The sequence below is a fragment of the Manis javanica genome, chromosome 2 (genome assembly GCF_040802235.1).
Source record: "Manis javanica isolate MJ-LG chromosome 2, MJ_LKY, whole genome shotgun sequence".
Lineage (NCBI taxonomy): Eukaryota > Metazoa > Chordata > Mammalia > Pholidota > Manidae > Manis > Manis javanica.
The window spans coordinates 208,917,238-208,941,294 of record NC_133157.1 but is presented as its reverse complement, the minus strand read 5'-3'; the positions used below and the strand labels follow the sequence as shown (position 1 = coordinate 208,941,294).

At 36.4% G+C, this 24,057-nt stretch overlaps 1 protein-coding gene across 1 annotated transcript in view; it reads left to right on the top strand.

Annotated features, from left to right (window-relative positions):
• Window positions 1–24,057, top strand: part of LOC140845710 (serine/threonine-protein kinase TAO1-like) — a 56,379-nt gene that overhangs the window by 12,834 nt on the left and 19,488 nt on the right. The window contains exons 7-9 of the mRNA XM_073220533.1: window positions 10,659–10,695; window positions 16,801–17,004; window positions 20,467–20,703. Coding sequence (XP_073076634.1) covers window positions 10,659–10,695; window positions 16,801–17,004; window positions 20,467–20,703 — 478 coding nt within the window. The remainder of the gene's footprint in view (window positions 1–10,658; window positions 10,696–16,800; window positions 17,005–20,466; window positions 20,704–24,057) is intronic.

Genomic DNA, 24,057 nt, shown 5'->3' with positions numbered 1-24,057 from the left:
TGCTAAGTGGAAATTTTCTTTAGATTTATACTTACTGTGTGTTAGTATCTTCTGTATAAGAGTACCTGAAGACTGGTAGCTGCTTAGCAACTTTTTGTTTTCATTTTTTATTGTGGAGAATTTCAAGTATACAGGGAAATAGACAAAAATATAACGAAGGCTCACACAGCGGTCAGCTCAGCCTAACAGCACTACCCCAGGGCCTGGCTGCCCTGTGTACTTGACCTTCTTGCCCTCCCTCCCACCTCCAGTTATCTGAAGCGACTTCTAGACATCATCTAATTTTATTCATAAATAATTCCATATTAATGTCAGCAAGTCTGAAGGGAATTATTTTCCACATCTTCAACTTCCATAGATGTCCTCTCTCTGTATATGTTGAGAAGTGTCTTAGGTCTACAGCATCTTCTTTTCCACCTACCTTTCAAATCTCCCAACGCCCAGTTTGTTAAAGAAAGGCTTCTCACCCATCCTGACGAGTAGAGTGATGCATTGTTCTGAGAATTAAAAGCCTCAAACCATCCCCAGAGGGACAATCTGAGAACACGTAACATCTAGAATATATAGCATCAGAAATATTGAAGAGTTAGGACACCAAGTTTTGGCAAAGGGCCTTCTGCCTTCGCAGTCATCTCTCTTCAGTTCCTTTTACTCCTTGCTCTTTCTTTTCCCCAATTACCTTTCCACCCATCTTCTTTTCTAGTGAATCACAAATTATCTCATTTATAACTGGGACATTTGTTGTGAGGACACATTAACATGTTATTTACAATGAGAAATAAAGTTTGGCATTTTCTGACAGAAAATAATTCTGATTTGAATGGTTCATATGACCGTGCAGACTGGGTTTGCTAATTAGTTTATTATACAGCAGTGTTTTTAATGAATGGAATGAGCGAGGTCCTCAGCTCCAAGTTGTAAATATCTGTAAAGCACATATACATATGTGTGCATTATATCCTTTTCAACTATTAAGTTTATAAAATTTAGATACCAACTCAAAAATGTACAAGCGGATACATTTTTTAAATGAGTTCATTGGAAGTAAGAAAATAAAATGTTTGAAGACCACTGTTCTGTATGACCAAAAATTTCTTATGTAGAACCCTAGTTTAGATAGAATCCTCTTCCCCTGTATAAAAAAAAGGGTTCTTTGGACAAATAATGCTTCTTAATGGTCACCCTCTTTACAACTCAGTGATCAATATTAGATACTAGAAAGGAGCTAGAAAGTTGTGCATTAAAAACAAAACTACCTTTTTAACTTTGTTGTACTTGGTGACTCCCCAAGCTTACTTCAACATCTTAACACATTAGAAGCCCTCTATTATAGGCAATTGAAATTTGTATATGGTATATTAGGAACACAGCACTATGTACATATTTACATATTTTTACACACAGGAACTCACATACGCCTAGTGACAATCTTATTAAGCAGTCAGAAACTGTTCTGTTTGTCTGTGCTTAACAAGTAGAAAGGAAGTATAAGGTAAAGCACCAGTGAGAACATTAGAGTCTAGCTGAAGATGCGAATTAGCGTTTCATTTTATAGCCAAGACGCCTCCAAAGTTAATAATTGTATGATTTATTTAGTTATGAGTGGCTGTCCTAGCCACTTTTATCACAGAACACTACTCCTATTTGCAAAGAAGACTGACAAACTGCTTATTCATTGTTGCTTATTATGGCAGATATTTTCTCAGCTAAATGTAGTGAGTTTGTTTACTTCAAGAAAACAAGTGCCAGTGATAAAAATTTTGACTTTTGTAATAAGATGCTGAAACCAAAATGTTTGAGAACCACTGGCATTAAGGATATACAATATTACAATCTGCAAACTTGAATTGATGCAGAATGCATCCCTGCTCTGGGGAGTCTTTCCTCCAGGATGCTGGTACGTGATCATGACAAATGGTGAGAATAAGTGTAACACTGTGTATGCAATGGTAAATATTTACCTCACAACCTGTAATGCATTTATTTCCCATTATAAGAATTCTTATGTCAGACATATCATCTAGAATTCACACAGGTATTCTCCATGTGGATGGTCATTACATTTTTAAAGAATAGTATACTTTTCTTTTCTTTTATAACTTTAAGTAACATTTTATGTTTTAGGATGGCCCCAGAAATAATTTTAGGCAGGAATGAAGAACAATATGATAGCAAAGTAGATGTATGGTCTCTGGGGATAACATGTATTGAAATAGGTAAGCATTGCTCTTTATTACTGTGTAGTAAGTTTTGATCAATGTTTCACCTCAATTTCTGTATCAAAGTACAGTTTTTCATTTTTATGTCAATGTTTAAGGGGAGCAATAAATCTATCAAGGTTGTCACTTTGGTTATTTGGCAATTTGTATATATATATATATGTTAGTTTAGGTATATTATATTTGCTGTATTAAATTAGGTCTAAAATAGTTTCTGCTGTGGTATTAATTTTGAGGTATCTGTGTCTAAAATTTAATGAGTATTTGTTAAACACCTAGAATATGTCTATGGTTATAGATTTAACATCTATGAAGGCACTCTAAAGCATTCACGAATGCTTTATAGTAGTAGTACCGCTACTAAGATTACTTAATACTTCATGTTAGGTATGAGGATTAGGTTATCAGGTTGCATACCTTATTGTACAGTTTGATTTTTTTTATTTTGGTATCATTAATCTACAATTACATGAAGAACATTATGTTTACTAGGCTCCCCCCTTCACCAAGTCCCCCCCACATACCCCTTCACAATCACTGTCCATCACTGCAGTAAGATGCTGTAAAATCACTACTTGTCTGCTCTGTGTTGCACAGCCCTCCCCGTGCCCCCACACACTCTACATGCTAATTGTAATGCCTCCTTTCCTTTTCCCTGCCTTTATCCCTCACTTCCCTCCCATCCTCCCCAGTCCTTTTCCCTTTGGTAACTATTAGTCCATTCTTGGGTTCTGTGATTCTGCTGCTGTTTTGCTCCTTCAGTTTTCCTTTGTTCTTACACTCCAGAGATGAGTGAAATCATTTGGTACTTGTCTTTCTCCACCTGGCTTATTTCACTGAGCATAATACCCTCTAGCTCCATCCATGTTGTTGCAAATGGTAGGATTTGTTTTTTCCTTATGGCTGAGTAATATTCCATTGTGTATATGTACCACATCCTCTTTATCCATTCATCTACTGATGGCTTTTAGGTTGCTTCCATATCTTGGCTATTGTAAATAGTGCAGTGATAAACATAGGGGTGCATCTGTCTTTTTCAAACTAGAGTGCTGCATTCTTAGGGTAAATTCCTAGAAGTGGAATTCCTGTGTCAAATGGTATTTTTATTTTGAGCATTTTGAGGCACCTCCATACTGCTTTCCACAATGGTTGAACTAATTTACATTCCCCCCAGCAGTGTAGGAGGGTTCTCCTTTCCCCACAACCTCGCCAACATTTATTGTTGTTTGTCTTTTCGATGATGGTGATCCTTACTGGTGTGAGGTGATATCTGATTGTGGTTTTAATTTGCATTTCTCTGATGACAAGCAAGGTGGGGCTTCTTTTCATGTGTCTGTTGGCCATCTGAATTTCTTCTTTAGAGAACTGTCTATTCAGCTCCTCTGCCCATTTTTTAATTGTAATATTTGCTTTTTCTTTGTTGAGGTGCGTGAGCTCTTTATATATTTTGGATGTCAACCCTTTATCGGATCTGTCATTTTTGAATATATTCTCCCATACTGTAGGATACCTTTTTGTTCTATTGATGGTGTCCTTTGCCGTACAGAAGCTTTTCAGCTTGATATAGTCCCATTTGTTCATTTTTGCATTTGTTCCCTTGCCTGGGGAGATATGTTCAAGAAGAGGTCACTCATGTTTATGTCCAAGAGATTTTTGCCTATGTTTTTTTCTAAGAGTTTTATGGTTTCATGACTTACATTCAAGTCTATGATCCATTTCGAATTTACTTTTGTGTATGGGGTTAGACAGTGATCCAGTTTCATTCTCTTACATGTAGCTGTCCAGTTTTGCCAGCACCATCTGTTGAAGAGACTGTCATTTCCCCATTGTATGTCCATGGCCCCTTTATTGAATATTAGTTGACCATATATGTTTGGGTTAATGTTTGGAGTCTTTATTCTGTTCCATTGGTCTGTGGCTCTGTTCTTGTGCCACTACCAAATTGTCTTGATTACTATGGCTTTGTAGTAGAACTTGAAGTTGGGGAGTGAGATCCCCCCCACTTTATTCTTCCTTCTCAGTATTGCTTTAGCTATTTGGGGTCTTTGGTGTTTCCATATGAATTTTTGAACTATTTCTTCCAGTTCATTGAAGAAAGCTGTTGGTAATTTGATAGGGATTGCATCAAATCTGTATATTGCTTTGGGCAGGATGGCCATTTTGACGATATTAATTCTTCCTAGCCAAGAGCATGGGATGAGTTTCCATTTGTTAGTGACCTCTTTAATTTCTCTTAAGAGTGTCTTGTAGTTTTCAGGGTATAGGTCTTTCACTTCCTTGGTTAGGTTTATTCCTAGGTATTTTATTCTTTTTGATGCTGCTGTGAATGGAATTGTTTTCCTGATTTCTCTTTCTATTAGTTTATTGTTAGTGTATAGGAAAGCCACAGATTTCTATGTGTTAATTTTGTATCCTGCAACTTTGCTGAATTCCGATAGTAGCTCTAGTAGTTTCGGAGTGGAGCCTTTAGGGTTTTTTATGTACAATATCATGTCATCTCCAAATAATGACAGTTTGACTTCTTCTTTACCAATCTGGATTCCTTGTATTTCTTTGTTTTGTCTAATTTTCATGGCTAGGACCTCCAGTACTATGTTGAATAACAGTGGGGATAGTGGGCATCCCTGTCTTGTTCCCGATCACAGAGGAAAAGCTTTCAGCTTCTCTCTGTTCAGTATGATGTTGGCTCTGGGTTTATCATATATGGCCTTTATTATGTTGAGTTACCTGCCCTCTATACCCATTCTGTTGAGAGTTTTTATCATGAATGGATGATGAATTTTATCAAATGCTTTTTCAGCATCTATGGAGATGATCATGTGGTTTTTGTATTTCTTTTTGTTGATGTGGTGGATGATGTTGATGGATTTTTGAATGATGTACCATCCTTGCATCCCTGGGATGAATCCCACTTGGTCATGGTGTACAATCCTTATGATGTATTTTTGATTTCGGTTTGCTAATATTTTGTTGAGTATTTTTGCATCTACGTTCATCAGGGATATTGGTCTGTACTTTTCTTTTTTGGTGGGGTCTTTGCCTGGTTTTGGTATTAGGGTGATGTTGGCTTCATAGAATGAGTTTGGGAGTATTCCCTCTTCTTCTATTTTGTGGAACACTTTAAGGAGAATGGGTATTATGTCTTCTCTGTGTGTCTGATAAAATTCCGAGGTAAATCCATCTGGCCCTGGAGTTTTGTTCTTTGGTAGTTTTTTGATTACTGCTTCAATTTCATTGCTGGTAATTGGTCTGTTTAGATTTTCTGTTTCTTTGTGGGTCAGTCTTGGAAGGTTGTATTTTTCTAGGAAGTTGTCCATTTCTCCTAGGTTTCCCAGCTTGTTAGCATATAGGTTTTTATAGTACTCTCTAATAATTCTTTGTATTTCTGTGGGGACCGTCGTGATTTTTCCTTTCTCGTTTCTGATTCTGTTGATTTGTGTTGACTCTCTTTTCTTCTTAATAAGTCTAGCTAGAGGCTTATCTATTTTATTTCTTCAAAGAACCAGCTCTTGGTTTCACTGATTTTTGCTATTGTTTTATTCTTCTCAATTTTATTTATTTCTTCTCTGATCTTCATTATGTCCCTCCTTCTGCTGACCTTAGGCCTCATTTGTTCTTTTCCATTTTCGATATTTGTGACATTAGACTATTCATTTGTGATTGTTCTTCTTTCTTTAAATATGCCTGCATTGCTATATACTTTCCTTTTAAGACTGCTTTTGCTGTATCCCACAGTAGTTGGGGCTTTGTGTTGTTGTCGTTAGTTTCCATAAATTGCTGGATCTCCATTTTGATTTGGTCATTGATCCATTGATTATTTAGGAGCGTGTTGTTAAGCCTCCATGTGTTTTTGAGCCTTTTTGCTTTCTTTGTACAGTTTATTTCTAGCTTTATGCCTTTGTGGTCTGAAAAGTTGGTTGGTAAGATTTCAATCTTTTGGAATTTACTGAGGCTCTTTTTGTGGCCTAGTATGTGATCTATTCTGGAGAATGTTCAATGTGCACTTGAGAAGAATTTATATCCTGTTGCTTTTGGATGTAGAGTTCTGTAGATGTCTATTAGTCCATCTGTTCTAGTGTGTTGTTCAGAGCCTGTGTGTCCTTACTTATTTTCTGTCTGGTGGATCTGTCCTTTGGAGTGAGTGGTGTGTTGAAGTCTCCCAGAATGAATGCATTGCATTCTATTTCCTGCTTTAATTCTGCTAGTATTTGTTTCACATATGTTGGTACTCCTGTATTGGGTGCATATATATTTATAATGGTTATATCCTCTTGTTGGACTGACCCTTTATAATTATGTAATGTTCTTCTTTAACTTTTGTTACTTTATTTTGAAGTCTATTTTGTCTGATACTCGTATTGCAACACCTGCTTTTTTCTCTCTGTTATTTGCATGAAATATCTTTTTCTATCCCTTGACTTTAAGTCTGTGCATGTCTTTGGGTTTGAGGTGAGTCTCTTGTAAGCAGCATATAGATGGGTCTTGCTTTTTATCCATTCTATTTCTCAGTGTCTTTTGATTGGTGCATTCAGACCATTTTCATTTAGGGAGATTATTGAAAGGTATGTACTTATTGCCATTTCAGGCTTTATGTTTGTGGTTACCAAAGGTTCAAGGTTAGCTTATTTACTTACTGTCTAACTTAACTCGCTTATCGAGCTATTATAAACACGGTCTGATGATTCTTTATTTCTCTCCCTTCTTATTCCTCCTCCTCCCTTCTTCATATGTTGGGTGTTTTGTTCTGTGCTCTTTTTAAGTGTGCTCCAATCTAGAGCAGTCCCTGTAAGATGCCCTGTAGAGGTGGTTTGTGGGAGGCCAATTCTCTCAACTTTTGCTTGTCTGGGAATTGTTTAATCCCTCCTTCATATTTAAATGATAATCTTGCTGGATACAGTAATCTTGGTTCGAGGCCCTTCTGTTTCATTGCATTAAGTATATCATGCCATGCTCTTCTGACCTGTAGGGTTTCTGTTGAGAAGTCTGATGATAGCCTGATGGGTTTTCCTTTGTAGGTGGCCTTTTTTTTCTCTCTGGCTGCCTTTAATACTTTGTCTTTGTCTTTGATCTTTGCCATTTTAATTATTATGTGTCTTGGTGTTGCCGTCCTTGGGTCCCTTGTCATGGGTGTTCTGTGTGTTTCTGTGGTCTGAGAGGCCATTTCCTCCCCCAGCTTGGGGAAGTTTTTGGCAATTATTTCTTCAAAGACACTTTCTATCCCTTTTTCTCTCTCTTCTTCTTCTGGTACCCCTATAATGTGGATATTGTTCCGTATCGATTGGTCACTCAGTTCTCTTAAAATTCTTTCATTCCTGGAGATCCTTTTATCTCTCTCTGCATCAGCTTCTCTCCATTCCTGTTCTCTGTTTTCTAGTCCATTAATGGTCTCGTGCATCTTGTCCATTCTGTTTTGAAGTCCTTCTAGAGAGCTTGTTTTATTTCTCTATTCTCCCTCCTTAGTTCTTGTATATTTCTCTGCAAGTCCATCAGCATGGTTATGACTTTTGTTTTGAATTCTTTTTCAGGAAGACTGGTTAAATCTATCTCCTTGGGTTCCTTTTCAGGGGGAGATGTAGCAGATGTCAAAGCTGTCTGGGTTAGTCTTGTCTGGATCAAATTTTTTTGCCTTTTCATGTTGATAGGTGCAGTGGTGAGCTATTGGCTTTCTGTCAGATGGGAGAGCTAAGGCTTTCCACTTGCTCCTGGCCTCTTTACTGGGACAACTGCTACCCCTAGTGGCTTGTGTTGGGTAATTGCGTGTAGACTGGGTCTTTATATCTTGCCCGTCCAGTATGGAGGAAGCTCCCTTGCTGTGGGAGTTGCCAGCCTCAGCCTGCTACTATGCTATGGCGGGGTCCCGGAGGGGTAATGGACGGGGGGCTGTTTGGCTGTTTACCTCTGTGAGGGGTCTCAGAGCTATTGCCCCGGGGGTTAGTGTGCCTGGAGTTCCCTGGAATTTCCAGCTGCTGGACTGTGACCCAGGATGCTTCCATCCAGCTGTGGCATCCCTGTCCCTTTAAGACTTTCAAAAAGCACTCGCTTTTCTTTGTCACAGGGGCACCAGCTTTGGGACCTGCTCACAGGTCTTGCTGTCCTGTTTCCCTAGTTTCCAGCACTCCACGCATGCACTGTCTGCTCTCTGGTGCGGATGGCTAGGGCTGGGTGTTCAGCAGTCCTGGGCTCCCTCTCCCTCCCCGCTCCGACTCGTCTCCTCCCATCGGGAGTTGAGGTGAGGGGTGTTCAGGTCTCACCCGGCTGGGCTTCTATCTTACCCCTTTCACCAGGCGCTGGGTTCTCACAGGTGTGGATGTAGTCTGGCTGTTGTCTTCTGGTCTCTCTTTTAGGATTAGTTGTATTTGTTGTATTTTCAAAAATATATGTTTTTGGGAGGAGATTCCCACTGTCCTATTCATGCCGCCATCTTCAAACTACTCATTCTTAAAGCTGTTGGGAGGACAGTATAAAGTAGGTGTCCATGTCACCTGCTGAGCCATGGTAGCCCAGCGTGGCGTGTCAGAGTCCTGTGAGGAGAGGAGGGAGTTCCCACAGACAGAATGCCTTGTATGTGGAAGCATAACCTGTGCAGGGAGGGTGGCAGTCAAGTTTGGAGATTCAGAGTCCTGGTGGAGTAACCAAAGCATTCAGACCTAGAAGTAGCCTAGCATGGGGTGTCAGAGGCCAAGGAGCACGTCCATATTTGGGGTGGGTCACCTGACACAGTGGCAGTGCCTGATTGAAAGGAAGGGGGCTTTCAGAAAGTGATCCAGTTTAGATGGGGTGTCAGAAACTGAGTGGATGAAGTGTACATTCACAGTGTAGACAGGCTTGGAATGGGGTTTGAAAACTTGATGGGGAAAAGGGGAAAGGGTGGTGGCCAAGATGGGAGACTGGCTATGTACAGGGGTGAGTCACCAGATATATTAAAGATAATGAGAGTGAGGTTTCTTACTGTCCAAGAAGGGTGCTACAAATAATGGAAAGAGAAGGCTCGAATAAATAGTACTATAGCATTGGATTTGAGATATTGTAGTGAACTCAGTTTTCAATAAACAACTAAAGATATTTAATGTACAAGTATGAATACAAATAGATGAGGGACGTGTGTGTTCCCTTCCTTTATCCACTGACAGGATCTAAGAGAAGTGACACGGGCAGTAGCAGTGAGCACACTGCCTGCCACAGCTCCTTGGAGCCGTGTCTACAGTAGGGAAAGCATAAGATGATCCTGGAACATCTTAGTGGGCCAGAGAGCAAGGAGCTAAGCAGGGAATGATGGAGCCATGCCGGAAAGGCAGAAGTCGGCTAAAAAGATTCTCAACTGCTCAAAAATGAAACAATTTCAACATCAAAATAAATGATAGTAGCAGGTTATAAATTATTAAATGAAGAATCTAAATCTATACAATAAGAGAATAAAATGATCTTTATGCAAAACAGAATATTTATATAGACGCAAGTATCTTTTCACAAATACTTAATAATTACAAAGGAAAAAAGTGAAACTTCACCATGAAACCTTGTGGAATGGCCGTAAGTGATCAAAGTGATCACCATCAATGTCAAGACGATCTGAAACCATGGACCTGTTCTATAGGATCATCATAGAATACACTGAGGAAAGCGTGACACTTGCTTCTGTGATATTCCTGCCAGAGATGTGGAAACTAAATTTAATAACAGCACAAAGCCAAACTGAGGGATATTTGAGAGTCAAAATTGTATACTTGTGAATTGTCAAGGTCATGACTTCAACTGTCACCTTAAGACTAGAGAAAGAAGGGCAAATTCAATCCACAGTAAACAGAACAAAGAGACCCAGAAAAGATCAAAACAGAAATCAATTAAAAAGAAAATGAAAACAATAGAGAAAATCAATGAGATCACAAATTATTTCTTTGGGAAAATTAATGAAATTAATAAACCTCTGGCTAGATCAAACAGAAAGAAGACACAGACAACCAATATCAGGAATGACAGGGGACATGACTCCAGATTTTACACATATTGAAAGGATTATAGGAATATTTTATGAACAATTTTATGTAAGTTTAAAATTTAGAAAAAATGGAGAATTTCCTTTAAGGATGCAGATGATCAAAGGTCATTTTTGCTACAAAGGACATTATTGGGACATCTGATTGAAACTACAATGAAGCTTGAGGATTAGATAATAGTCATGTATTCACATTAATGGCCTGATTTAATCACTATATTAGGTTCTCTTAGAATGTTCTTGTTTATTGGAAAAATACACTATTTAGAGATGTTGTGCATCAGGGCTGCAATTTTCTCTCTATTGACTCACTTAACTAAGTTCTCTGAACTCTACTTGCAACTTTTTTCCTAAGTTGGGGTTTATTTAAAAAAAAAAACTAACATTGCTTCCATGCTCCTATATAACAGGCACATATTTAACAGGAAGTTTTCTTTCTTTTATAGTGGAAAGGGAGCCTCCTTTATTTCATATGAATGCAAGGCATGCCTTATATCTCATTACGAGAAATAACCCCCCTACACTGCAGTCTAATGAATGGTGAGTATGGCTGAGAGATACATTGTTCAACATGGTAAAATTTAAATACTTTTTCATAATGTTATCAAAAGGATTTCATTTCAATTAGGTGAAGTGTATATAACCTGAAGAAATATTAAAATAGCTTTATTTTATCCTTACATCATGTTTATCCTTTATTATCTCTACTTTTTATAGCATGTATGTAACTCAGTTCAGAAATAAAAGATAGATGATGCTACATGGGAGCAAAAAGTAAGGCTTTTGTATAATAAGTACTATATTTTTTGTACCTTAGTGACACATACAACCCTGATTATATAATAAATAGCATGATTTAAACATTCATATTTTAAAACTGCAGTATATAGATTGCCACAACCTGTACAGATATTTAATTGGGGAATGGTTTATAATTGATATGATATAAAACATACGTAAAAATGATTTGATAATTTATCAGAATTACCAGATAATTCATAATTTTTGGATGATTCTAATTGTTATTTATTATTCCGAATGTGCTTTGATGTTGCATCTCCTAGTGCTTCTTTGATAATACTGTGTTATTCATGTAAAGAAGTTTATTGAGAACAGATGGACAATTTTAGGAAAGAAGGATTTTTATCAGTGATAGAAAATTTTAATAGGAAAGTCTTCAGGCGTATCTAGCATTTGAAACATTCTAGGGGACTACCTACAGTACTTAACAAATACTTTAAAATTCACAAGTAAGATGCATAAATTAGCAATAATTTATTTTTTATCATTACATTATTAAGGCAAGTTCACAGGTTTTTGCTGCTTCTGTAGAGATGTTTTGAAGAAATCTTGGCTCAGAGTTTATTATGTTACATCTGAATAATAAATACACGAAAGACAGGCTGTCTATACTGGTTGATACTTTGGGGATTCAAAAAAGAATTCTTGTATAAAAGAATTAAATCTTATTTGAATATTGATGACAAACATTGATGGAATATTTTTTACTTACTGCCTTAATGAACTCTCATCAGTAACACTATATAATAGTATGTTACAGAATTCTACTTTTTAAAAAAATTTTACTGTTTTCTGGAACTTTTGTCCATTTGCTCAAGGACACTAAATACTTAGGTATAAAAATTGTTATTTCCAAAACAAATAGCGTGATGTTCTGAAACATGCTATATGGAAGATGATCCAAGGGTCAAGCAAGAAAGAGACGTGACTAGAGAAAAGAAAAAAAAATACTAAGAAGAATATTATCTTAGATTTGAATGCAAAAAGGAAAATAATTGACTTCCCTAATTTACCGCAACGTAGAATGAGTTGTGATACTTAAGTATGTGAGAGCAGGATTTTAAAATAATGTGTGCAAATCTATCTTTTGAAAATGGTAAAGATTCATTAGTTGCTTTGCATAGCTTTTTATAGACTTACATGATGAAATACATAGTGCATTGTGTCTGCTTTCTTTTTATTATTTCTATTCTCCCTCCCACCCATAGGGACATGCCTTGATTTGTGGATGTGTTTTTAAAGGAAACAGCAATATGTTCACTTAATACTTTCCTTTACAATAGGTCCAGTTCTTTTCGCAACTTTGTAGAGTCTTGCCTCCAGAAAAACCCTAAAGATCGTGCTACATCAAAAGAACTTTTAAAGGTCAGTTATACTCTGTTATGTACACCTAAGAAATTATTTTAAAGAATGTGTTTTATCCTTTGATTCCAAATCAGTGTTAAGTATGCTCTACTGGGTTTTGCTAAAATACTAATTTCATAATACCATTCTTTCTTGGAAATTTTCTTAATTGCTAAGTTTTTCGCTTGTTTTTCAAAATTAACTGCTTTTACCATGTCTGAATAGAATATATAGTTAAATATTCAGTATAGTAGTACTAAATGACTTAATTTTTATATGTGCAAGAATATATTCACGAGTTACAACTACAAATTTTAACTCATGTGGTACAATGTCATTTCAGAGGTGGCAAAGCGTAGTTTAACTTTGGATTTAATTTTTGTATCTACCATACTTTATATATCGATCTGTCCTATATAAAGTAATCTGAAAGAAAGAGAAATGATGTGTAATACATTTACATAAATACCTTGGGAGAAAAGAGATTTCAAAAGAACTGTTAAAAATGGATATCACGTTTTTATTTCCTTTTGAGAAATATGTTTTTCTAACTTAGCAATGAAAATATTTTAAAAGTAATGTGAATTCTATTCATTTTTCAATAGGTTTGGTTATCTAATTTAAGTAAATTATTAGTATATGCTTTCTGTTCTCAAAAATGTTTTCATTTAGAGGTTGACATCTTATTAATAGCAATAATAGTATTGTTCAATTTAATATAGTTCTTAAAACATTTAGATAAGGCATTAGTGAGTAGCAGTTGACTATCTTTTTGTGGCCCCTAAGGAATTTTGTGGATTTTTCACTAGAAAATTAGACTTTCAGCATGAATGTTTTAGAATTTCAAAGAAGTTCAGTTTATTCTCACCAACATGCAGTTCAATATGCAAGGATATTGAAAGGATCCTGTACATATACAGTAGGGTTATTTGCAACTACAGTATGTAGAAGAGCAGTATAAAGTTTCAGTAACACTTAGGGCATTCTAGGCCCTAAGCACACTTACAGTCTCAAATGAAAGCCCAAAAACTAGGTATTCACAATAGCAACAAAAGGTTTAGTATAGCTATGAGTTATGTAAATGAAAAACAAGCAGGATCCATTTGTAGAAAACTATTAAATAACTTAGAATTACAAGATAGATTATTTTCGGATAAAAAACTGAATATTATAAATTCTGGTACATATCAAGCTAAGGTTCAGGAAAAGGAAGAATGTGACTGGCTTCTTACATTTGCCTAATGAAGGCAAAAGAAGCTCTTTTGGTAATAACCCAACCCACCAGGAATGGATACTTGACCTTGGGTGATCCCAAACCTGCATATGTATTCATGTACCTGGCCCATTTTGTATATTGACATTATTGGAAGTGGTAGGAAGAATCTGTCAAGTGCATCCTTCCCTTTGGCCTAATCACATTTCTGTTGCAGTCTGTCATAAGGAAAAAAAAAATAAAATGGAAAAAAGTGACTTACTGTATGAAGCTATTTATCTCAGAATGAAAAATTGAAAATAATTATCCAGAATTAGAATAATGGTTATGTAATTTTGGCATGAACATTTGATGAAATAATCTGTAGGCATTATGAGTTGAAATAACATCATACAGCAATAAAAAGAATAAAATATAGTTACAACTCTTTAAAGAAATAAATTTGAGCTAATAAAGGAGGTAAAAGTCTTAAAAGAATTCATGATCATCTCATGAACTCCAGTGCACAAGTCATCTTTCTGCAGTCTGTGCACTAACTACAAAACAAAATCTATACATGGAAAATTTCTGAGAAGAAATAAATATCCAAAAAATACCAAATGTAACAATGATAATCTTATAGTAGAATTGTTCTTTCTACTTTTCTGTATTGGATAATGTTAAGCTTTATTAAATATTAATGGTAAAAAATCACTAATACATAACGTCTTTTAATCAACTGCTAGTGTTTCATGAAGATTCATTTAAGCAACATAAAGAACCCATTATACCCAAGTAGTATGTTATGTGATTCACCATCAGTAAATACATTCCTGTTGAAATCTAATGTAATTCAGAACTGATAGTGTCTCCTCTATGAGACCAGTTCTAAGAATTTGTAAGCGTTTACTTAGGGCTCTATGTGGCCTTAATTCCTAATGTTTACTTAGACTCTGATTATTTCAACTCTGCCTTTTCATTTGGCCAATAAAGGTGTCATGTTCAAAGTTTTCATAAAAAGTACAGGGGAAGTTATGTAGGCACAGAGTATATAAAATAAATTAAATTTTATAAATATAAGAAGTAAAAAGCATAGCATAATTAGATAACTATAGATTACATGCATTTTTATAATTATTTAGGATAGTAACTCTAGGGTCCAAGAAGGGATTCATTTGTTCTGAATGAAAAAATATATAGGTCTCAACCTGACTTTTGCCTTCTACTCTTAACCAGCACCCGTTTCTTCTTCGGGAGCGCCCTACAGCAGTGGTAAGAGATCTCCTTCAAAGGGCAAAGGAAGAGAAAAAAAGAGTGCTGGAGAATCTGCGCAATCAAAAGACAAAGAAGGTCCTTTCCCAGGAGGCACATAAAGGGCCAGCAGCAGAAGCACAGGAAGAAAAGGTAATAACTTAGAAACGGCTCAAGTATTGGGGTCTCCTTATTGGCTTCTTTCCTTATGGAACTTTTCTTGCCAGGAATCTTTTATATCAGTGGTTTCCGGATTGTGTCTTCACAGTGATTCTCTAAGGTCCCAGGTGGAGGAAAAGGTTTTGCATTCTTTAAACCAGCCTCTTGGTAGTGTACATTAGCTAGTAAAGCTCTGTGAAGTCTTTTATTAGAGAAACCTGTTCAACTTTAATTTAATCTAGTCCCTCCCAAAATTCTGGTCTACTGAACACTTTTTTGCCTGATTGTCTGATGGCATGGGACACGCTTTTGGAAGTATTTGAAATTACAGGCTTTGGACGTTGACGATGCTCACAGAGAAGCCATTAGAATTACCAACCATTCTCCTTACCTTGTTTATTGTATAAACCTTTCCCCCAGTGCCTTTTGTGTAATGTTTGATATATGTTTATTAAATTGGAAATTTCTTGCTTTTTAAAAAATAAGTAAGTAAATAAATAAAATAAACATGTGGCTTAGCTAAATTTATCCTGGGGGGAAAAAATTACCAAGCATTCTTATTCTGTTAGTAAGAACACTTCATTCTTTTCAGTTGTGTATAGGGATTAATTCCTCTAGATGGTTCTAAAATACTCATTTTATAGGTGAGGAAAGCAATGCTCAGAGTGGTTAACTAACTTACTGTAGAAGCATATGGGTTCGGATTCATATATTACTCTTGAGACCAAGTTGTTTCCAAGTTGCCATGTTTCCAAATTTGCAGTAGAAATGTTACAGAACTTCCTCAAAGGAAAATATAAAGCTTATGATTTGTGGAGCTATCTTTTTTAGTCTAAGTATTTTCTGTTTTCTTCTTTGCTCATGTCCCAATGCCAAAGCTTTGATTCTTTTTTATTGCTTTCTATTGAGAAAGATCCCTGCATTCTGAAAACAGGAGTAGTAGTTACTTTTCTTTTTAATAACACTACATAATTAATGAACTATAAAATAGAAGACTTTCTTACATACAATTTTGGTATTTTTGATACTGGTTTTACTTCTAAGAGTAGTCACAAGAAAATTGGGGCTATTTTAGGTATATGAAATGCTTTAGTAAAGTGAAATTAATAAAATTCTAATGTCATTAAACATTAGAATAACAGCAACTTTTTAAGGCTGTGGATGTAAGAAAAGATCCTCCATATACCATGGGTCTGTATTTATTATTCTGCATATCTTAAAGAGGTTTGGTATGGTAAGACTATAATATTGGTGCCCAAATACCAAAGTTTGCTGGGTTTCTTGGGAATAACAGTCTTCCAATTATGATTAAATATATATGCAATATTTAATTTTACATAAAAATAGATAGGAATTAATATTAAATTACTTAGTGGAAGAAGTTTAGGCTAAAGACTACATTCTGAGAAGAAAAGAAATATGAAAGGCTTCAATAGAAAATAACTAAAAGGGATGTTTATAAGATTAAAAGAAAGATTGGGGTTTGTTTTCACCATTGGAATCATTGAGAAATGAGCGGCATCTCTGTGTATACCCCATGAGATGTGTAGGAGAAATGGATTTCAAAGTAATGTAAAAAATTTTAGAAAAAGACTACACTTTGGAAATAACTCTGATTAACTTTTTCACAGAGTTGGTTTGGCTTTTTGGTATTTACTCGGTCACATTTTTAATTTGTCAACTAACAACTGATAAACTTTCTGGTCTTGGCAAATACAAGGAATTTCCCAAAATAGACCACTAACATTCTGAAGACTGTGTGTGCTAAGCGGTGTGCTAGGTGCTAATAATCAAGAATTCAGGAGATAAAGATACTTGAATCTAATACTCTTTTCCCTCAGGACCAAGATCACGGTGTTGGACAGACGGGAGCAGTGCACAATATTGGAAGTCATCAGTCTGTACCCCGTATGTCCAACAGGACCAGGAGTCAAAGCGGTAGGGTTAACATTCTTCAGGATGCCTCAGATAACAAGGATGAGCTACACGTGATGGAGGGATTCGAAACCATCATATCTAATAATTCTGCCATCCGTTCAAGACCTGTGAGTATTCGATTTCAGTGAAAAAAATTTCAACTTTGGTAACTAATTTTCGTAGTCTGGTTAGTTTAAGAGTTTGGGTTTTTTTCTCCTTTGATGTATCAGAAGTTTGGAACATAATTTAGGCAACTTATTTTAAAATGGCAAAAGGCTTTTTAATTCCCAGTTTAATGTCTGCATTTAGGAAACATGTTTTGAGAATGCAAAAAGAATATTTTAAAAATCTTACAATAAATAAATAAATAAATACCATATAATGTATTATTTGAAGTTACTTAGATGAAAATGAAGGTATTTTAAAATAGTAAGTATACAACATGATATTAGTGATAATGGTTGCCTTTGGGACGTGGAGAAAGGTTTAAGGTGGGTGATAATGAAAAGTGATTTTTGCATTTTCCATAATGTTTACATTTTAAAAATAACACTGGGTGTAATTGTAGAAAATTACAACTTCTCAGTTTGGGAAATGTGGATGTTTGCTACACTTTCACGTGTAAGATTTTAAATATTCTTGGAAATATTGGGAGGTCAGGTAACTCCTTTTCACAATTGATAGGAATGCTTCTTTTTTAACTTCACTGCTTTCAGTATTACCAAAAGTTACTAGAGTTACTAGGCACAATAGCTAAAAGATGGAAACAACCCAAGTGTTCATCAACACATGAATGGATAAACAAACCATAGTATACACACACACACACACACACACACACACACACAATGGAATATTATTCAGCTGTGAAAAGGAACAGTGTTCTAATATATGCTACAATGTGAGTGAACCTTGAAAAAATGCTAAATGATATAAGCCAGACACAAAAGGAAAAATATTATTAGAATTCCACTTATACAAAATATCTTAAATAGGCAAATTCATAGAAAGTAGATTAGAGGTTGCTAAGGGGCAAGTGGAAGATGAAATAAATACTTTTAATTATTATTTTATCATTTTTGTGTCATTAATGTACAATTACATGAGCAACACTATGGTTACTAGACTCCCCCTATTACCAAGTCCCCACCACATACCCCAGTACAGTCACTGTCCATCAGCATACTAAGATGCTACAAACATGTATATGTCTTTAAACATGATGTTTTAATTTCTGTGACAAATACATAGGATAAAATGGTGGAGTCATACTGCATATGTATGTTTGACTTTTATAAGAAACATACAGGTATTTTATCTCAGATATGTCCTGCAAAGATATTTTTTCTCCATCTGTGATAAATTAAAATTTTTAGTTTTAAAATCCAATTCAAACAACCCACTAAAAATGAGTAAAGGCCATGAAAAAGCTAAAAACCTTTCCTCTAAAATCAGGAATAAGACAAGGATGCCTACTCACAACACTTTCATTCAACAGAGTATTGGAAGTCCTTGCTACATTATCAGGCAAGAAAAAGAAATAAAAGGCACCCACACTAGTAAGGAAGAAGTGAAATTTTTGTTGTTTGGAGATGACCTGATACTACATAAAAAAAGCCCTTAAGCCTCCACCAAAAAACTATTCAAATTAATATATAAACTATACCTCAATTTAAAAAAATGTGTTAAAGACTTGAATAGACATTTATCCAGAGAATATATACAAATGGCCAACAGCACATGAAAAAATACTCAATATAATTAGTCATTAGGGAAACACAAATCAAAACTACAATGAGTACCACCTTACGGCCACTAGAATGGCCAGCTATTTTTTTATTGTTGTTGGTAAGGTATCATCGATATACAATCTTATGAAGGTTTCACATGAGCAACACTGGTTACTACATTCACCCATACTATTGAGTTCCCACCTAACACCCCATTGAAGTCACTGTCCATCAGCATAGTAAGATGCTATAGAATCACTGCTTGTCTTCTCTGTGCTATTACTGCCTTCCCCGTCTCCCCCTCTACACTATGTGTACTAATCATAATGCCCCTTAGTCCTCTTCTCCCTCCCTTCCCACCCACCCTTCCCACCCCTTTCCCTTTGGTAACTGCTAGTCCCTTCTTGGACTCTGTGAGTCTGCTGCTGTTTTGTTAGATGGCTAGCTATTAAAAGAGAAAAACAAAAACAAATATGGAAAATAACAACTAGGGAGAACGTGGAGAAATTGGAACTCCTGCTGTATATTGCTAGTAAGAATGTAAAATGTCAGCTGCTGTGGTAAACAGTTGATGATTTCTCAAAAAGTTAAACAAAGCGTTTCCCTATGACTCAGCAATTCTACTCCTAGATATATACCCAAAAGAATTGAAAGCAGGTACTTAAACAAATACATATACACAAATGTTCATAAAAGCAGTATTCACAATAGCCAAAAGGTGGAAACCACACAGAGGTCCAGCAACAAATAAATAGATAAACAAATGAGGGTATGTGCATACAGTGGAATATTATTCAGCTATAAAAAGAAACAACTGTTACATCCTATACAATATGGATGAACCTTGGAAACATGCTAGGTGAAAGAACCCAGACACAACAGGTCACATGTTATATGAAACATCCAAAATAGGTAAATCCATAGACAGAAAATAGATTGGTGGTTACCAGAAGGGGAGATTAGGGAGCAACTGCTTAAAACATACAGGGTTTTCTTCTGAAGTATTATATATGTTTTGTAACCAGATATGGGCAGTCTTGCAGAACATCACGAATATACTAAGTACTACTGAATTGTTTACTTTAAATCACTAGTCATACATTATGTGAATTTTGTCTCTAAGAATCCAGTTTGTACATTTTTTCTTTACAATGGGGCAGTGATTGCAGAATATCATGAATATACTAAATGCTACTGAATTGTTCACTTTAAATGATTAATCTTACATTATCTGAATTTTGCCTCTATTCCAGAATCCAGTTTGTACATTTTTTTCATTATACTCAGTGTTTTTTGTGTCATACCCAAGAAATATTTGCTGACCCCAAGGTCATAACAATATTCTGTGTCTTCCTCTGCTCCATGATTCTGGATTTTAGGTTTAGGACAAGTGATTTCTGTGTATAGCATGATTAAGCATTTATTTATTTTGAATACAGAGAACCAGTTGTTACAGCAGGATTTGTTAAAAACACTTTCCTTTCTTCTTTGAATTAACTTGACATTTTGGTAGCAAATCAATTGACTGAATATATGTGGGTCTGTTTCCAGATTTTACTGTGTTCCTTTGCTTTATTCAGCCTGTCCTTATACCAATACCACACTGTTTTGATTACTGAAGTTTACATCTACCAACTTTTCATACCCACTCAAAACTTTGGCGATTCTAGGTCCTTTACATTCCCACTTAAATTTTAGAACCAGCTAGCTTGTCTGCTTTTTCAGATGAAATTTTATTAGAAGCTGTTGGGTGGGATCTCCTACATGAATTACCTACTTAGTTGATAGTAGACTGGTCTGAGATGGTTTTGAAAGAAAAAGGTTATGCTTTACTTCATTCTTTCCTCTCTATTGTTGTAGGATACAAGGGAAATGCCAGAACATGAGCAGGAAAGTCAGCTCAGAGAACAAATGTCTGTCTGTAAGAGAATGACAGAGCAACATCAGAAACAGCTCATGAATCTGGAAAAAAAGTTAAAGGCTAAGATGGATGAGCATAGCCTCAGATTAGAGAAAGACCTTGAAACTCAGCGTAACACCTTTGCTGCAAAAATGAAGAGGCTTCTCAAGAAACATCAGGTGGCAGTGGAAAAAGAGGTAGCTGACCAGTATTACTAATGTGTTTATTCTCCCTTGTGACGATTTCAAAATTAACCAAGATGGCATTTTGATGTTAGAGTATCTGTTCCCCAGAACTAGCAAGTCAATTGGGGAAGAGGAGAAATATTTATATAATAGGTAAAATATCAAGTGCTGAGTCGGGAACCAGTAGATATGGAATTACATCCTGATAACTTGATACTTTCATCATGTAACAGTGGTTAAGTCAGATCAGATTAAACATGATGATGTGAGAGGTGAGACAGAGGCCTCCTCCCAAAAAAATATAATACAAAAATATAGTTAATACAACTAACCCTAAAAGATCAACAGGAAAGAAGGCAGCACAAGACTGTGTACACCTGGAGAAAAGAACAGACCTCAAAAAGGGTAACATACCAAAGCCATGATCTGGGGGAACCCATGCACTTCTCCCACCCCAGCTCACTGGAAGAAGGAAGAGAAATGGAGTGGAGATGGGGCTGAGGCCTAGGACCGCTGAACACCCAGCCCTGGAGATCTGCTATGGGAGCAAGAACCTATATTGCATGGTGCTCAAGATTAGTGGGGTTGGAAAGCTAAGACAGGAGGAATAGTTGGATAGACTGAGATTCCAGCTGTTGTGGAAAACAGGGATTCACATCCAGCTGCTCTGGGACAAAAGAAAGGCAGACAGTATGAGAGACTTCCTAACAGTGAGAGGGCTACTAAATGGACAAGGATTGCACAGGGCTTGTTGCTCAGGAGAAAGGACAGGTAGACAAAATTGTCCAGATGCACTCTGCCCAGCAGGTTGGAAACTTTTCAGGAACTTCAGGCACTCCATCCTCCTGGCTGGCTACACAGCTCCGAAGCCTTCCACCATGATATGCAGCCTGCTGCACCTTCTGGCAGGCTGGCACTGGCTTACAAACCAGCTGCCCCTGCTCTGGCATCAGTCCATCCAGAGGGAGGTCCTGCCTACAGCAGCTAAAAATACAAGGCATAGAGGGTTACACCTGTGTGTTCGGCTGATGAGTCTGGCTGTGGAGAGATGCACAGTAGCCGGGAAGCAGGAAACAGCTCTTCCCAACCCCCAGTCACCAGTGTCGCTCTGCTGAGACACTGACATCACTCCATGGGCTAAGTAACTCCAGGGAGTATGCCCTCAGGGTCCTAGAGGGTGCCACATACAAATATGAAGTGCCAAAGGAACCTGGTTCAAACCAAAATCCCTAAAACACCAGAAAAGAGGTCAAGTGAAAATGAACTCATCAATCTTCCTAAAAGAGAGTTTTTAAAAATCATAAACACATCCATGTAGGTACAGAAAAATACTCAAGAATGCAGGAATGAATCCAGAACAGAGATCCATTCATTATGGAATACAATGTGGGGATTTAAAAGCAGATTAGATATGGTGGAGGAGACATTAAATGAAATAAAATTAAAGAAGAGGAATGCAAAGAAGCTGAGGCACAGAAAAAAAGATCTCTAGGAATGAGAGAATATTGACAGAACTGTGTGACCAATCCAACCAGAACAATATTCGTATTATGGGGGTATCAGAAGAAGAAGAGAGAGGAAAAGGGAAAGTGTCTTTGAGGAGGTAATTGCTGAAAACTTCTCCAATCTGGGGAAGGAGATAATCTCTCAGGCCATGGAGGTGCACAGATCTCCCAACACAAGGGATCCTAGGAAGACAACACCAAAACATATAATAATTAAAATGGCAAAGATCAAGGATAAGGACAAAATAGTAAAAGAAGCCAGAGAGAGAGAAAAGATCACATACAGAGGAAAACCCATCAGGCTATCATCAGATTTCTCAGCCGAAAACTTACAGGCCAGAAAGGAGTGGCAGAATATATTTAATGCAATGAAGCAGAAGCAAGAATACTCTACCTGGCAAGATTATCATTTAACATTGAAGGAGGGATCAAACAATTTCCAGATAAGCAAAAGCTGAGAGTATTTACCTCCCACAAACTGTCTCTGCAGTGTATCTTGGATGGACTGCTATAGATGAAAGTGTTCCTAAGGCTAAATAGCTGTCACCAGAGTAATAAAACCACATTAAAGAAAGCAGAACAATTAATTACTAAGCAAATGCAAAATTAAATCAGCTATCCCAAAGTAGCTTAAGGGATAGACAAAGAGTACAGAATATGATACTTAATATATAAACAATGGAGGAGGAAGAAAAAGGAGGAGAAAAAAAAGAATCTTTACATTATGTTTGTAATAGCATACTAAGTGAGCTTAGACTCTTAGATAGTAAGGAAGTTTCTCTTGAATCTTTGGTAACCACGAATCTAAAGCCTGCAATGGCAATAAGTACATACCTATTGATAATCACCCTAAATGTAAATGGACTGAATGCACCAATCAAAAGACACAGGGCAATAGAATGGATAAAAAAGCAAGACCTGTCTATATGCCACTTAAAAGAGACTCACCTCAAACCCAAAGACATACACAGACTAAAAGTGAAGGGATGAGAAAAGATATTTCATGAAAACAATAGGGAGTAAAAAGCAGGAGTTACAGTACTTGTATCAGAGAAAGTAGACTTCAAAACAAAGAAAGCCACAAGAGCAAAGGAGGACATTACATAATGATAAAGGGGTCAGTCCAACAAGAGGATATAACCATTATAAATATCTATGCACACAACACAGGAGCACCTACATATGTGAAACAAATACTAACAGAATTGAACATGGAAATAGAATGCAATGCATTCATTTTAGGAGACTTCAACACACCACTCACTCCAAAGTACAGATCAACCAGACAGAAAATAAGTAAGGAGACAGAGGCACTGAACAACACATTAGAACAGATGGACCTAACATATCTACAGAACACTCCACCCAAAAGCCGCAGGATACATATTCTTCTCAGGTGCACATGGAACATTTTCAAGAATAGATTATATACTAGACTACAAAAAAGAATGTCAGTAAGTACAAAAATATTGAAATTGAACCAACCAGCTTCTCAGACCACAAAGGTATGAAACTAGAAATAAGTTACTTAGAGAAAATGAAAAGACCCTCAAACCCATGGAGGCTTAACAACATGCTCCTAAATAATCAATGGATCAATGACCAAATAAAAACAGATCAAGCAATGCAAAATCTGTGGGATGCAGCTAGGGCTGTGCTAAGAGGGAAGCATATTGCAATACAGGCCTGCCTCAGGAAAGAAGAAAAATCTGATATGAACAGTCTAAACTCATAATTAACAAAACTAGAAAAAGCAGAACAAGTGAGGCCCAAAGTCAGTAGAAGAGGGACATAATAAAGATTAGAGCAGGCTTAAATAAAATCGAGAGGAATAAAACAATAGAATCAGTGAAAGCAGGAG